The sequence below is a fragment of the Acanthaster planci genome, linkage group LG05 (genome assembly GCF_054643075.1).
Source record: "Acanthaster planci isolate LZ-2023a linkage group LG05, COTS_SCS, whole genome shotgun sequence".
In the NCBI taxonomy this organism is placed as follows: domain Eukaryota; kingdom Metazoa; phylum Echinodermata; class Asteroidea; order Valvatida; family Acanthasteridae; genus Acanthaster; species Acanthaster planci.
The window spans coordinates 21,247,969-21,261,276 of record NC_141781.1 but is presented as its reverse complement, the minus strand read 5'-3'; the positions used below and the strand labels follow the sequence as shown (position 1 = coordinate 21,261,276).

The window sequence follows — 13,308 nt, the reverse complement described above, 5'->3', positions numbered from 1 at the left end:
ACACAAACTTAAGACGTCTATTTTATATCATAATTACATATCACATTCCATTTAGGCCTAGTTGCATGTATTTTTACGCAAATAGTTATTTTGATAATTGTTTATTTTGTGGGATGTGGTAACAGAGTATTGGGCTACGTTATTGTTATCTCTTAAGACATAAAGCCAAAAAAGGATGATTACAAATGCGCCTTTTTGTCTCAAATATTCCCTATTTTGTGTGTTTCAGCCAGTGCTTTGTTTTGCAGAGAAACGCGTCATTACAACCGACCCCCTGGTTACCACGTTGTACTGAAATTAATCTATATTCTATTCACGTTACTGAAGTTTTAGAGTCTTACTATTTCCGATGCATAAAGAACTGTCCCTTTGAGGTTTCTTTCCTGGGCGACATCCGAAATGTATTTTAAAATGCAGGCAAAACAAAAACTGTAAATAGGTTGTATGGGTGGCCATTATAGGCTTCCTTATGAGTGTCAGGACGCGCCAAACATGTGCTCGTTCCCAAAGTTTAGCCTATGAGAGTGAATGGGGCCGCCGTAGTTACTTGCAATACAACGTGGATAAGGTGGCGAGTCTTTTCAGTCCAGTACAATTTTAATGAATATTCCCCACACATTATTCTCCAACGCACGGCACAGCCGCACTGCAAAATTAGAAGTTCCATTCCACAGTAAACGGAAGTTCCAGTGCAGGGTTCAGCTACATAGTGGCGATGTATTGACGATGCGAAGAGTTTTTGCCAGCTTGGGATTTTACATGGTGATGTTGGGATAAATCAGGCGTTGTGTAAAACAAATTATAATGTGTGTTTCAGATTCGTGCAGTGGAACTGAAGAGACTAATTTCAGCTGATACCAGATGAGATGTTTTTGATTTGTTCTGACACAGTGGGGCGTTGCTGCTGTGAAAACCCAGACACGCTCACACGCTGTATAGGCCTAAAGTTGACGACTTGCTGCGAAAACATTGTCCAAAAATCCGACTGATTACAGACTTCCAACAAGTCAACTTACAAGTCACATCACGATTATTGGCCGCAAGTGTTGATCGGTCGTGTTGACGTCATACGTTTTCCTAGTGAACGCGATCTCTGCAGTCGTTGAATTTGCAGCACACAAAATACTTACGAAAAGATCAAAACAGTGCACGATTCGATTCCCGCCGGCCGTCTGTAAAGAACGTTCGCCAATCATTTGTCAAGCGCTGTCCATGATGGCTAATTCATTTCTCGTATCTTCATGGTGCATTTCTTCAAGGAATACGAATTTCCCTTCCAACTAACCCACTGAATGCCTTGATTATAAAGGGCTAGTGGGTCGTTCTGATAGACCCCGTTGAGGTTTGAATCGTGACAGTTGTTGTACCACCAGGCCCCTCCGTTCAGTTGACAACAGCTGAGGAAATTGTTGTCGTTGTCGCGATCAGGTGTGGAGAATGGCTGCCTGTCATGTGATTTGAGGAGGGAGTCGCCTGCTGTACTCTCAAGGATGAAGTTATCGACTTTCAGGATGTACTCGCTCCCCGTGATCCTGAAGTTGGTGTACCCGGCCCAGGCGCTCACCCCAGTCCAGTCTTCCATGTCGATTCTCAGCTCCCATGCTATTCCGGCCGGCCGAGCCTCGGTCAGCGCGCGGAGAATGTCATTCCCTAGCCAGAACTCCCCGGACAGGTCGCCGAAGCCCGCCCGGTAGTCGGCCCACGAACGGTAGAACTCCACCGAGCCGTCGCTCCGGCTCTGGAACACGATCCAGCCCCCTCCGTCGCTCTGCATGTCGCAGTAGACCTGCAGCCTCTCGCCGGTCATCGTTCCATCATGGGGGTGGATGGTGTAGACCCCGCTGGGCTGAGGACCGGGGGAGGCGTTCAGCAGCTCCTTACATGACGCCAGTTCCAAGGGGACGACTGCTCGTTGGTCACCGTCAGCTGTTAAAAGACCCGTGTTTTTCTCGACGTCCATGTAGAAACTTCCCTGCAACACAGTAAAGTTCTCTTTAGACTGGATCCTCGTACTATTATTCAACTCACACCGATGCTCCTTTTCTAAGTAGTTGATCGACAAACACTGTTTCTCGGCCGCACAATCTCTGGCGCATGCGACACGGGACACGGCGCTTCTACCTCGAAAGACAAAACCGCCCAGCACTCGGCTTTCGGCACCGAATAAATCGAAATTTTCCACATACTTAATACAGGCGTTTGCTGGTCTTTCTCCCGCCGAAAAGGAAAGGAAAACAGCCAGAGTGATCAACACCAAAGGACTCCTCATTTTCAACACAACCACAGTCACTAAAATGAACACTGCACTGCATTGAACACCACGCAGGTGGAAGTGGCCACGGTACTTAATCGGAGCAAGCGGTAACCATCTTTACGCTCAAGTTGCCTGAATATCGAGGTTTGGTCATTACGAATCGATAGGAAACAATAAACAGAACACGAAAGAGAAATCAAGTTGCAATTAGGAGGCATACATCACTGGTCCCAACTTGAGACTCCAAGGCAACTGGTCGATCGACAGATTTCTTTCGGCAGGTCTAATTGCAAGAGGGTTGCGCGGCAACAGGCGCTATGATACGGTGAAGCAAAAATTAATCATCGAATATAATTATCCTTCAAACAACCCTTTCTGAGTCACAACTGTGTCAAAGAGATTCCGAAAACTGACTCTGGTATAGGAGGTTTTTGAAAGTTGCTTGAATTTGGATCAATTACAAGAGATATACTAAAAAAGAAAAGAACAAAAAAATCCACGAAAACTTTTCACGCAATCCATGCAATATCAGTAAAATCGTTCCGTTTGCGGTGTGTTCGAAGAACTTAAGTCCTAATTTGGCCAACCGTTTGTGCCCAAACTATGGGCGTCGAGCATAGAGTATATTCGAGCTGCACAAAGAGAGGGTGCAATTTTCTTAGCAAGAGAGGCCCTTTGGTAGTAACTGTGTATCGCTGGTTTACGAACGACTATCAGTGAAGCGCAAACACTGCAGCCACATTACTGCCATCAAAATGAACTCTTCCGACCAACATTGATCTTTTCAACCGATGAGGGGGTGCTTCTACTCAGGGCGGTTCCGTGACAGTCAAACCTTATTTCACACATCACACTCCGTGGTTACCGCACATGACTAGTCTTCCACGTGCATTCGACCATTTAGTACGTCGAAATTAATATCGTTCAGATCGATAATTATTTCAGCTCAGAGTACCGGCCAACGCACACTTGAGAGAATCGATTCCATCATAAACAGGAAAATGAGGCGCGATCCTTGAGACCTGGTCGGATTTGTCTCAGGGATCATATCAGGAGATCTCGCCGTCAATAAACCATGCGGGCCTTGTGGCGCACATTAGCTTAAACGTGACGCAGAAGGTTGTACACCAGTGAATTGACAACATTAGCCAACAATTATACTCCAACTTAAAAAATAACGATATTAAGAATAAAAAGAAATGAAAAAGGTTTCTCGGCTGCCGAAGAAACCCATCAAATTAAAGCTTGCATTCCTCATCTTTCCTTCTCTTTTCAATTTTTGCATGCGTAAAAGATGACTTTTGAAAATATTTCCACCCTGAAGCCTACAATCGTTGCAAAAAAGCCATTTGGAATGCTCCGTTTTGTCAAAATTTCAGCCAGTTTATACTATATGCAGATGTGAAAGCGAAGCAAATTTGACGTCACAAAATTTGCAGCAACATTTCGCTGGAGTTGAAATATGTTCAACTTTTGCGAATTCGCAGCGCAATAATTTGATCTGCCCTCACAAAATTGCGTTTGTTTTCGCTTTTGAGGGAAGTATGAACAGACATTTAATCAGTAACACACACTGGCAGTGCTTTCCGCGCTTCCTTTTCACACAACTATCTAGTCCACGAAGCGCAAATGCTCTAACAGCAGACAAATTGACGGCTTGCATTTTGTGATTTGGTCGGGGCAGCAAGCAACTTGATACCTATTTACTGGCCTGCAACCACAGGGACGGCATGTTTGCTGCCACCAAGTGTCTGGAAATCTCCACACCGAGATGACTTCAAACCTCATCTACGGTCCTCATAAAACCTTGAACATGAATCATCCACAACGGTCAATATGCTGTGGAGTTGGATTAAATTAATGCAGAATCGTTTTTTACGAAATCCACTAAATTAAAGGGGGAAAAACAACAACATGGTACCCGCACCAGACTGGTACCAACTCCCATCAACCAGTCCGTAAACGTAAAGGCTTCGCTGCAGTATGAGCCTACATGGGCCACCTGATCCTTTTATTAAAATCCAGAAGTTATGCACGTGAATATTTCCATCATTACTGGGAAACAAAGGGTCAGCAAGGAAGTTTTACAAATTTGTCTCTGAGAGTCTGTTGATTATAACACTCTTTATTTAGGCATTAGACTGAAATACAATGTAACCAATTACATAATCTGTACATGCAAGTTGCTCCATTTGTTAAAGATTGGCATTTCTATATACAATGCTACTAACAGAAAAGGGTCAATATGGTCTTGGGTGTTTAAAATGATATTCATAAATACCACAGACAGTCCCCCAATTCAACCACGTGCAACTTGACCGTTTATCAACACTTGATAATGCCTGCTCAGAAGTGATAATGCCTGCTGAGTAAATCACACGCTGGCACCTGGATACAAGACAGTTTAATTGATTCTGATAGGTCAAGAGTCTGTGTGCACGCGGCTCACCACACGTGTGCCAATTGGACAATTTGCACAAGGAATATTCCATGAAATGGACAGGGGTGTTCAGGAAAATGAAAGTAAAATTCTAGAAGAAAATCGCTGGAAATCCATCATATATTTACTTCTTTTGACTTTCTGACTAAAAAGGGAATTTACGAATGGGAATAAACATGCGCTTGACCGGTCTAAACTAACATTTAGAAGTGGCTCAGGAGACAGAATGCTGATAATGCCCTCGTCTCCTGCTCGGGCATTAGTCGCGTCCATTCTCCTGAGCCGGTCTTAAATGCATGTTTAAGATCAGCCAAGCACACGTTTATCCCCTTATTTGCAACAGAAGGTAAACTACATTATGAATCAAAATAAAATTTTCCTTATGCTAAAAAAAAATTCAGACATCCGTAATTGCTTTTTAAAATTCAACTGCACGGTCACATCAACTACAGGTGTGTGTAGTTTAAAAACGCAAAACATTTGAATGCCCTCTTGTTCAATTCATATTTTGGGCCTTATTTTAGGTGTGAAATACATGGATTTTTAAATTTTCTTTTGGTAACTTAAATCAGTGAAGTTCAGGTAAGCAATGCTCCCACATACATTGAAATGAGAAACTGTCAAACCTTGCTGTATGCATGCACATTCAAGATGTCTACGTGCACTCGCACTTCGGCATTATCTTTTAAAGAAAAAAAACCTCAAAACTGTTTGCACCCGGAGAATATTCAACGGGGACGGGGACTCAACGTGACCTGACATTCCCAACCTCGCTGGGACCCCTCCGAGATCAACCGAGTTCAATGTTGTGCCGGTTTCCAAGAGGGAGACAAACCACAGAGGGTCACGAGCCGCAGAAATCCTCGTACTTGAAGCGGAGATAGTTCCTCATGATGACCGACAGCGGGAGGGTGTCCAGGAGGTGAAGCCGGCTCTTCCCGATGGCCTGGCGGATGGTCAGCCGGCAGACCTCTTGAAGCGTTCTTGGGTGTGCTGTCAAAACATTCATCAGAACACGGAGGAATGTCAAAGACACATCCGTTGTGTTATTCTGTTACTGACCCTCTATCCTCCACCACAATGCCACAAAACACTCAAACCTTACCCTCCACGATACTTGGCCAGAAACCCTGCCAGACACATCGGACTGTACCGTTTGTTAAAGTGGCTTGCCTGCCTAGTGTAACAAGATCCAACAGGTCAACTCTCCCCAAGTCCAAACGGCCTGGGATGTGTGGTTGTCACCAGTCACCACCAAGATCCATCAGGGGCATTTTTCAATGGGACTAGTTCATATTGTCTCAACATGGTCAGTTTGTTCGGCTGCTGTTGACTGCCCGGTGAAATCAAACTTTTCCACCTAATGCACTGTGCTGCATCTGGCAGGGTTAGTGTTAATGGCTATTTATGGGCAGAAATGAATTTTGGAAGAGATATCATAAATTGTCGTCACAGTTTAGCTTAGACGTGCATCTTACTCCAAACCCACTTACACTGCATATGTTTATAACGTGATGCACACTGGGCCCGGGAAAGGCGGAGGTGTAGCATGCAAGGGGGGGGCACAAATTTGTAACTGATGCCGTGTACGAGGCTGGAGGTGCGAAGAGTAACAGTTTGCTCATTGTAAGCAGAATAATGGAAAATAACTCAAGTTCACTTGTACAGTGACGCATGCCGAGCGTAACCCTTGCCTCCAACCACCTGAGTGGGGGCATTGGTAGGGGGAGTATTGATGCAAAAATGAAAGCATTCTCATTCAAGAGACAAAACCTGAGATGGCTTCAGCCAAAAGTTGGAAACCTTAACTCATCAAAATTGCTAGTGTCCAAGACTCAATCCCTTTCTTTCGTTATTAGCTAAAACCCTCCCTCAGATTCTAGATGTGGGAATACCTTAAATTGTTACTTGCTGGAGTGCACAAAAGATGAGTGACCTGACTTACATGTGGCACATTGGAGGAACTTGAAGCACGGGGATGATTCCTTGTTCACGTAGACGTCCTTGTACGTGTCCAGCGGTGTCTTTCCGTCGTCCCCGCATGCGTGGCAGCTGGCACCGAAGCTGTAGAGCAGCCGGCAGTTGTGGCTGTCATTCTTGATGGCGGCCAGGTGCAGCGGGGTCTGCCCGTCGTCCTCCCGGCTCAGGTTGGGGTCGGCGCCGCGGTTCAGCAGCAGGCGGGCTGCCTCGTGGTTGCCCTTGATGATGGTGTAGCGCAGCGGGAACCCCCGCTGGACGTCGATGTCCGCCTGGTGGTCCAGAAGGACCTTCACGCAGCTCTGCTTCTCCCGGATGATGGCCAGCTGCAGTGGGGTGGTGCCCTTGGCGCTGAGGGGGTCCACGGCGGCGCTGTAGGCCACCAGCAGCCGGACAAAGGAGTCGCGGCCGTAGTGGGCCGCCACGTGCAGTGGCGTCCAGCCGTCTCGGCTAGGCGTGTCCACCAACTCGCAGCGCCTGGACTTGTCATACTCCAGCAGTAGACGGGCGAGGCGTGTCCTACCGTGCATGGCAGCATAGTGGAGACAAGTAAACCCACCTATGATGTCTTTAATTTCTGGTTTTCCTGAATTGACAAAATTCAGAAATGATACAACTTTATAACACCAAGCTTTCTATTAAGTTGCAACTTCAACTTTCCCTGATCCTTCATATTAACTCACCTCAAGATTAAGAAGCTTTTGGAGGATTGAGGAAGGTAGATATTAGACACATAGGTTTACAAGGGGCTTAGCCTTCTTTGAAAGTTAAGGAATGTGCGACTGTTGCAAAAGCAATAATGCTTAGGCAAGTTTAATTTTGTAACTTTCTAAAACTGACAATCCGGCTGTTTTACAAAGCTTTAAGTAATTTTTAAAGCTCTGCACTGGTACTGATCAACTCAAACATTGTTTCCTGACCAAGATTCATGGAAACAGTTCAGATTCAACTCCAAACGTACCGATCAAAACCAATATTTGGAGAAATCTAAGTCACACTAATACAACTTTGGGAGAATCAACAATAGATCATCTTATAATCATTAATTTACCCTACAAAATGTTTTCTATGTCACGTCTAGATCTCTTAAATCACACATTTGGAGAAGCTGAAGTGGTGGCTGTACCTATTATTTTCTTATAGGATGTTCGTATGGCCACATACAAGACTAAGAGTTACTAGGGATAGACGTCTCACAAGACAAAAGACAACAGGGAGATTAAGACAAAGATTGGTGGTGGCCTGTTGGGCGCGATCGGCCATGTGCACCATCACCAAATCGCACTGTGCGATTTGGTTAATCCTATATTAAATCCCCAACTTTAGAAAATGTAAGTTCCCAAATCATGAAGAAAGATTGAGCAACGGCTCAGATCGCACCCAACAGCACCAGCAATGTCGGGTCGACATGAAAAACCATCATACTGATCATGGACAGTTCTAGGATCGGTTGAAATTTTCACTCATTTACGAACCTCCCTCTTCCAGCAGTATCCTTAGGACGCGGTCCCGCCCCCTGGAGGCAGCCAGATGGAGCAGCGTCCAGCCGTTCTCATCTACGTCGTTGGGCGAGATACCCGCCTCCAGGGCCTGGCGAACCTTGGCCACGTCCCCAAGGGCCACAGCTTTCCGCACGTCCCGGTCCAGGGCGCTCATGGTGACCTGGTGCCGGGACTGCTTTCGGGTGACGATACGATTTGCCATAGCCTTTCAGTGTTGTCAAGACTTGTATGCGTGATACCAGACTTACCCCAGGCCTGCGTAACCTGTTTTCCCCTGTGTGGAACTAACCCCTAGATGTCCTACTCACTGACAAAATGTACAGTCGCGTCTGGTCAATTTTATACTATGGTAAGGCCGAGGAAACACACTTCAGTGGAAAGTTTCTCCTCAGGAATTAGTTACTTCAGCAGATCGATGTGCGTACCTGAAGGACAAAAAAGTCATTTAAGAGAATTAAAATACTTGTCATGTCATATAAATGTTATCAGCTTTTGGTGTAATCTCCACACTACAGATTGTCATTGAGACTACACGGTTCCAATTTGGAATCCAAATGCCATCTGGAAATTAAATGTAAAAAGAACAATACACAGATTACAGCAATGTTGTATGTCCACCATTTCCAACCATTTGGTCTAAGTTTCAGCCCTTTACTCTAGAGCACAAAATGCATTAAAAAAAAATGCGGAAATGGGCCCCCAGTGCGTCGTGGCCAACTGCCATTATAACCAGCGCGGCTAAGTACGGAAAGTGGCTGTAGCCAATTTCCATGTATGTGTATCGATCACAGCCGTAGTCAACAATTTGGTCGTGGCTCGTTTTCGCAAGTACACATGTGAACCGTGTGACTCTCAGACACTGATCAGGAAATATTTGCACCTTTTTTTTTAGAAAACGGCATGGTTTTGGCTCTTTTCTGTCTTGGTACTCAAAACAAAGGTATGTAAGCTATCTTACATAAAATTCTTGGGGGAAATGAAGCAACATTTCTATGGGTACACAACTCGAATGGAATCGCTGTTCGTGCCCTGTTAAGCGTCATGCATAGCCTATGGCGAAAAAAGCTGTCTTTCTGCAGGGATCATGGAAGGGGAGTGGATGTCGGACCCCACAGTTCTGGGGGGTACCCTAGCTACTGAGTGGAGCGTTAGTATTCCGCTTAGTCTTTTTCGAATTTTGGACTGGATTGGTCATACTGATCCAGTCCAAAATTCGAAAAGAGGAATAATGACCGATTCAGTCCAACATTCGAGAAAGAAGAATACTAACACGCTCCACTAGTAGGCCTGTTACGCCCCAACTATAGCATCAGTCCCAACTATAGTTGGGCCCGTCCCAACTAGAGTGCTACAGTTGAGCCGGCCCAACTAGAGCAGAGAGGTCCTGTGTGCATGATGTGCCCAGCATGTGCCAAAGTCATATTGTTTACAAATGTCATGTCATTGGTCATAGGGCTAAGTGCCACATTTTTGATGAATTGTGTCAAGTGTGAGACACATTGACTTGGATAATGTTGAGACATTTCCCACAGACATTGGTCAACAATAGCTGGGCCAGCCCAATGCAGCACTACAGTTGGGACTGTCCCAACTATAGTTAAATAATAATAACACTAATTGACATTTATAAAGCGCCAAATCCATCAAGCTGCTCCCAGGCGCTGTACATCAGTACATGGAGGTAGAATTTCTACCTCCATGATCAGTACAAGTATAAGTATAAATAAAGAAATACATAACTAAATGAATGAACGTAGTTGGGACTTATGCTACAGTTGGGGCGTAACAGGCCTACAAGTACTACATCATACACTAGCCTAGGCCTAAATGAAATTTGCTGCGCGGTATACTCGACACATGCCCCCTCCCCAGTCTGAAGGATGGTGCAGACACGGCATAGGTTTACTTGATGAAATAATTCATTAGACAAAACAAAACCGCATCTTCTCACGTCTTCAGAATACTTGCCGCTTGACAATTAAGCCTAGGAGAGGGGTTTTGCCAGAAAGCTGGCAGTCGCCATTTTGACGTAAAATTTCACCACTGGTGACCAAAGGTGACTCCGGTCAAGCGCCCTCAAGAAGGGTTTATGCTCGACGCCTAGAACAGCGCCGCGAAGGCGCAATGCCTAGTAGTAACGATTCGTACAGCCCTAAGGTTCACCTATGGCTAAATTTTGTCTTTCAAATAAAAATGGAAGCTTTTTTTGTTTGCAATTGCTTTTGAACGTTTATTCGTTTTCAAACGCAAAACTCGAGGAACGACTATTTTTATTGTAGAAATTCTTGTTAAAGTAAAAAAGACTTATTTTTCAAGTTCTGTTTTTCGTTTTCAAATCGGAAAATAAGTGAACGAAATTAATGTACACGGTCCATGTACATTTCATTCATTCGTTTTTGGGATTAAAAACGAAAATTACAAAACAAACCCAAGTACTTTTTCCGTTTTTTGATTTGAAAACGAAGAATTCCCAGAAAATCATTCAGGTAATGAGATTCGTTATGTACTGCCACAGTGCATCAGCGATTGATTTGGCTGTGAGTTAGGTACAGCGCCCTCTATTTCTTTTATCAAGTTCGTTGCCATTTTTTATGTTTTTTTAACGTTTCGTACAATGTACGCACTATGCCATGTACATGTACATTCACGTTACGAAAGCCAATCAGGACAAGCGAACGAAACATAACGGTGTATTTCAGCTTTTCATGCAAGGTAAGACGAATACATTTTTCCAAGAAAAGAGCACAATCACTGTTACAATTTAGTGAGAAACGACACAACAGAAGGGAACGAACGGTCGTTTGAAATATCCTGTTAACGAGTCACAGTCACATCGGGCTGGTTCGCCGTCAATTTTGCGCACCAAATTTTGTGTGCATCACAATTCAGATTGTAATTTGTAGCATCTCTACGCAACATTCTTGGTAGGCCGATAGGCGAAGGGAAAGAATATTGCATCCGGGGTCCACTTCAGCGGCTGTTTAGCATGTTTACAAAGTCCAAACGGGAGTCAAGAAAATTGTCTAAGTAGGGCCTACTCCTGCTTTCTACAAAAATTGGGAATTTTTCTCAGTTTTGCCATGAATGACCTTCATGACCTTCAAATTCAATTGTTGACATGGTCATGGTGGCTGAGATACAGCCAGTAGTTCTAATGGTAGATGATAAGCCTAGCCTATATGATGACAGAAGTGGAGGCTGGATGCAAATCTTATGTTAAACTCATACTAGGCTGGCAATCTTGATGGAAAGTTCCATACACAGATAACACTTGAGGCCCTGTGGACAAACTTACTTGTAGGAGACTTGTCTGAAAAACAACAACCTAGGCCAAAGTCAGTGCTTTATATATGTAAACGCTTCCGAATTTTTTAAACTAAATTTCATTTTTAGGATATGTTATCACTTTCTGATGGCTGTTATAAAATTTTGAGGGAAAAGTATTGATGGCCGTATATGAAAAGTTTCCATCTTGACATTTTTTTATTTCACTTTTTAGAACCCTTCCTTGTCAGAATTTCACTAAGGCCATTTTCCAATACTCAACTTCGGCTCCGTCTCAGGCTTCAACTTTTTTTTTTACTACCTGACTTTGAAGCTGTAAGCCCACTAATTAGTCTAATAGTGCCAGAAAATATTAATAAGATGGAAGAGAGCAAAAACTTACAGTAATCCAATTTGATTTAAACGCTTCAGGCCAACAATCTGGAATTGGTTTGGGGGATGAAGCCTGAGATGGAGACGAAGTTGAGTATTGGAAAACGGCCATAATTTCGAGAACTTCTTGTCAGGCGTGTTTCAGACCAAAGTCATCTTTGTGGCTTCGGAAGTCTTTCTTTTACAGAATTTACTTCAGGCCTCGAAGGATCGAGGAGTCATTTTGTTGAGGAAATTGTTGGGATTAGACAATGTGAAATTCTTACCAGTTCTGACATGTCTGACAGCTGAATGCATAGAAATGCATGCTCCTAAAAATGTACTGACGTCAGCTTTTTTAGAGGATACTGCCGCATAGACGTGATAAACCTATCCATTTCAAGTGTTCAAGTTAATAAATAGAACCCTTTTGGTATTTGGCTATGTTCTTTGATGTTGATGTAATGGAGACATATACACATGTACTGTCTTATTAGTTAGCTAACAATTTCAATGTCTGGGAGTTTAACCAGAGATGAATTAAACAAGAAGGTGAATATTGAAGAAAACCCACAGTGGATTTGTTTAACAGATCCAATGTGGGTTTAAGAGTCTCTTGGCAGGACTGTTTGGAGAATGTGTATTCAGGGACCTTGTATACTATACTTCTGTAAGAAAATACATGTATATTATTATTTATTGTTGTGTTTGGTAATGACACCAAGGATTCCTCAAAAAAAGACCTAGGCACTGTAGCTCCTAGCTATAGGGAATCTTGTACCGACTCCTGGGAGTCCCGTTATTATTATTATTTATGATTTTCTGGTAATGAAACCAAGGATTCCTCACATGCGTCCCGGACATTAGCTCGCAGGCCTTGAAGAAACCTGTATCTAGAGGAGACGATGAGAAGCAGTCAATTTTAGAGGTGGGAAGAAAACCCCAGAGGAATATTCTGGGTAAAACGTATGGAATCAGGGTAGGGACTGAAAACCTAATCCACATGTGGACCAGGCCAGGAATTGAACCCAGGACCACAGAGGTGGAAGGTGAAGAAAGGACCACTACGCCAACCTGACTTTCCATGCTTTGTGACTGTATCAACCGCTGGGTGCCTTTCAGACACCATTCCAAATTATTGCTAGTGAATGTACTTGCCTGGGTGTTTTCTCTGAAGCACAGATGGAAAACCCATAATAACACCTGTTTGGATCATTCTACACCCCCCTCAGCTCTAATGCTCCAGTGCATTGAGTAATGAAAATGATCTTAGTTGCATCAAGATGCGGGTGATTACGGCCAATTTTCCACACTGTCGAAACCGATTACGACTTCCAGATATTCTCCCCTGCAACAAGAGGCACGTGATGGCTTTTACATGTGTGCAGCGAGCCCATCAGTGGTTCACGGGGGTTTCTCAATGACTACATGTACCTTTATTTGTCAGCCTGAGGGATTTGTACATGTACTTGAATTTGTGAGTGTGCGAGGCCAAAGAA

General features: G+C 43.9%; 1 protein-coding gene and 1 pseudogene across 2 annotated transcripts; both read right to left on the bottom strand.

The window, feature by feature from the left end:
* Window positions 1-12: 12 nt before the first annotated feature.
* On the bottom strand, window positions 13-2,013 carry LOC110984152 (ficolin-1 pseudogene; annotated as a pseudogene).
* Window positions 2,014-4,226: 2,213 nt separating this feature from the next.
* asb7 (ankyrin repeat and SOCS box containing 7) lies at window positions 4,227-10,249 on the bottom strand. Of its 2 annotated transcripts, none has more exons than XM_022244052.2 (4): window positions 10,125-10,249; window positions 8,147-8,598; window positions 6,640-7,257; window positions 4,227-5,687 (listed from the first exon to the last, which is right to left on the bottom strand). In XM_022244052.2, the coding sequence occupies exons 2-4, from the start codon at window positions 8,373-8,375 to the stop codon at window positions 5,539-5,541; spliced, it is 996 nt and encodes a 331-aa protein (XP_022099744.1). In that variant the 5' UTR covers window positions 8,376-8,598; window positions 10,125-10,249; the 3' UTR covers window positions 4,227-5,538. The 2 variants fall into 2 exon arrangements, with proteins under 2 accessions (XP_022099744.1, XP_086993411.1); XM_087137285.1 differs by having other exon boundaries at window positions 10,142-10,247.
* Window positions 10,250-13,308: the final 3,059 nt, after the last annotated feature.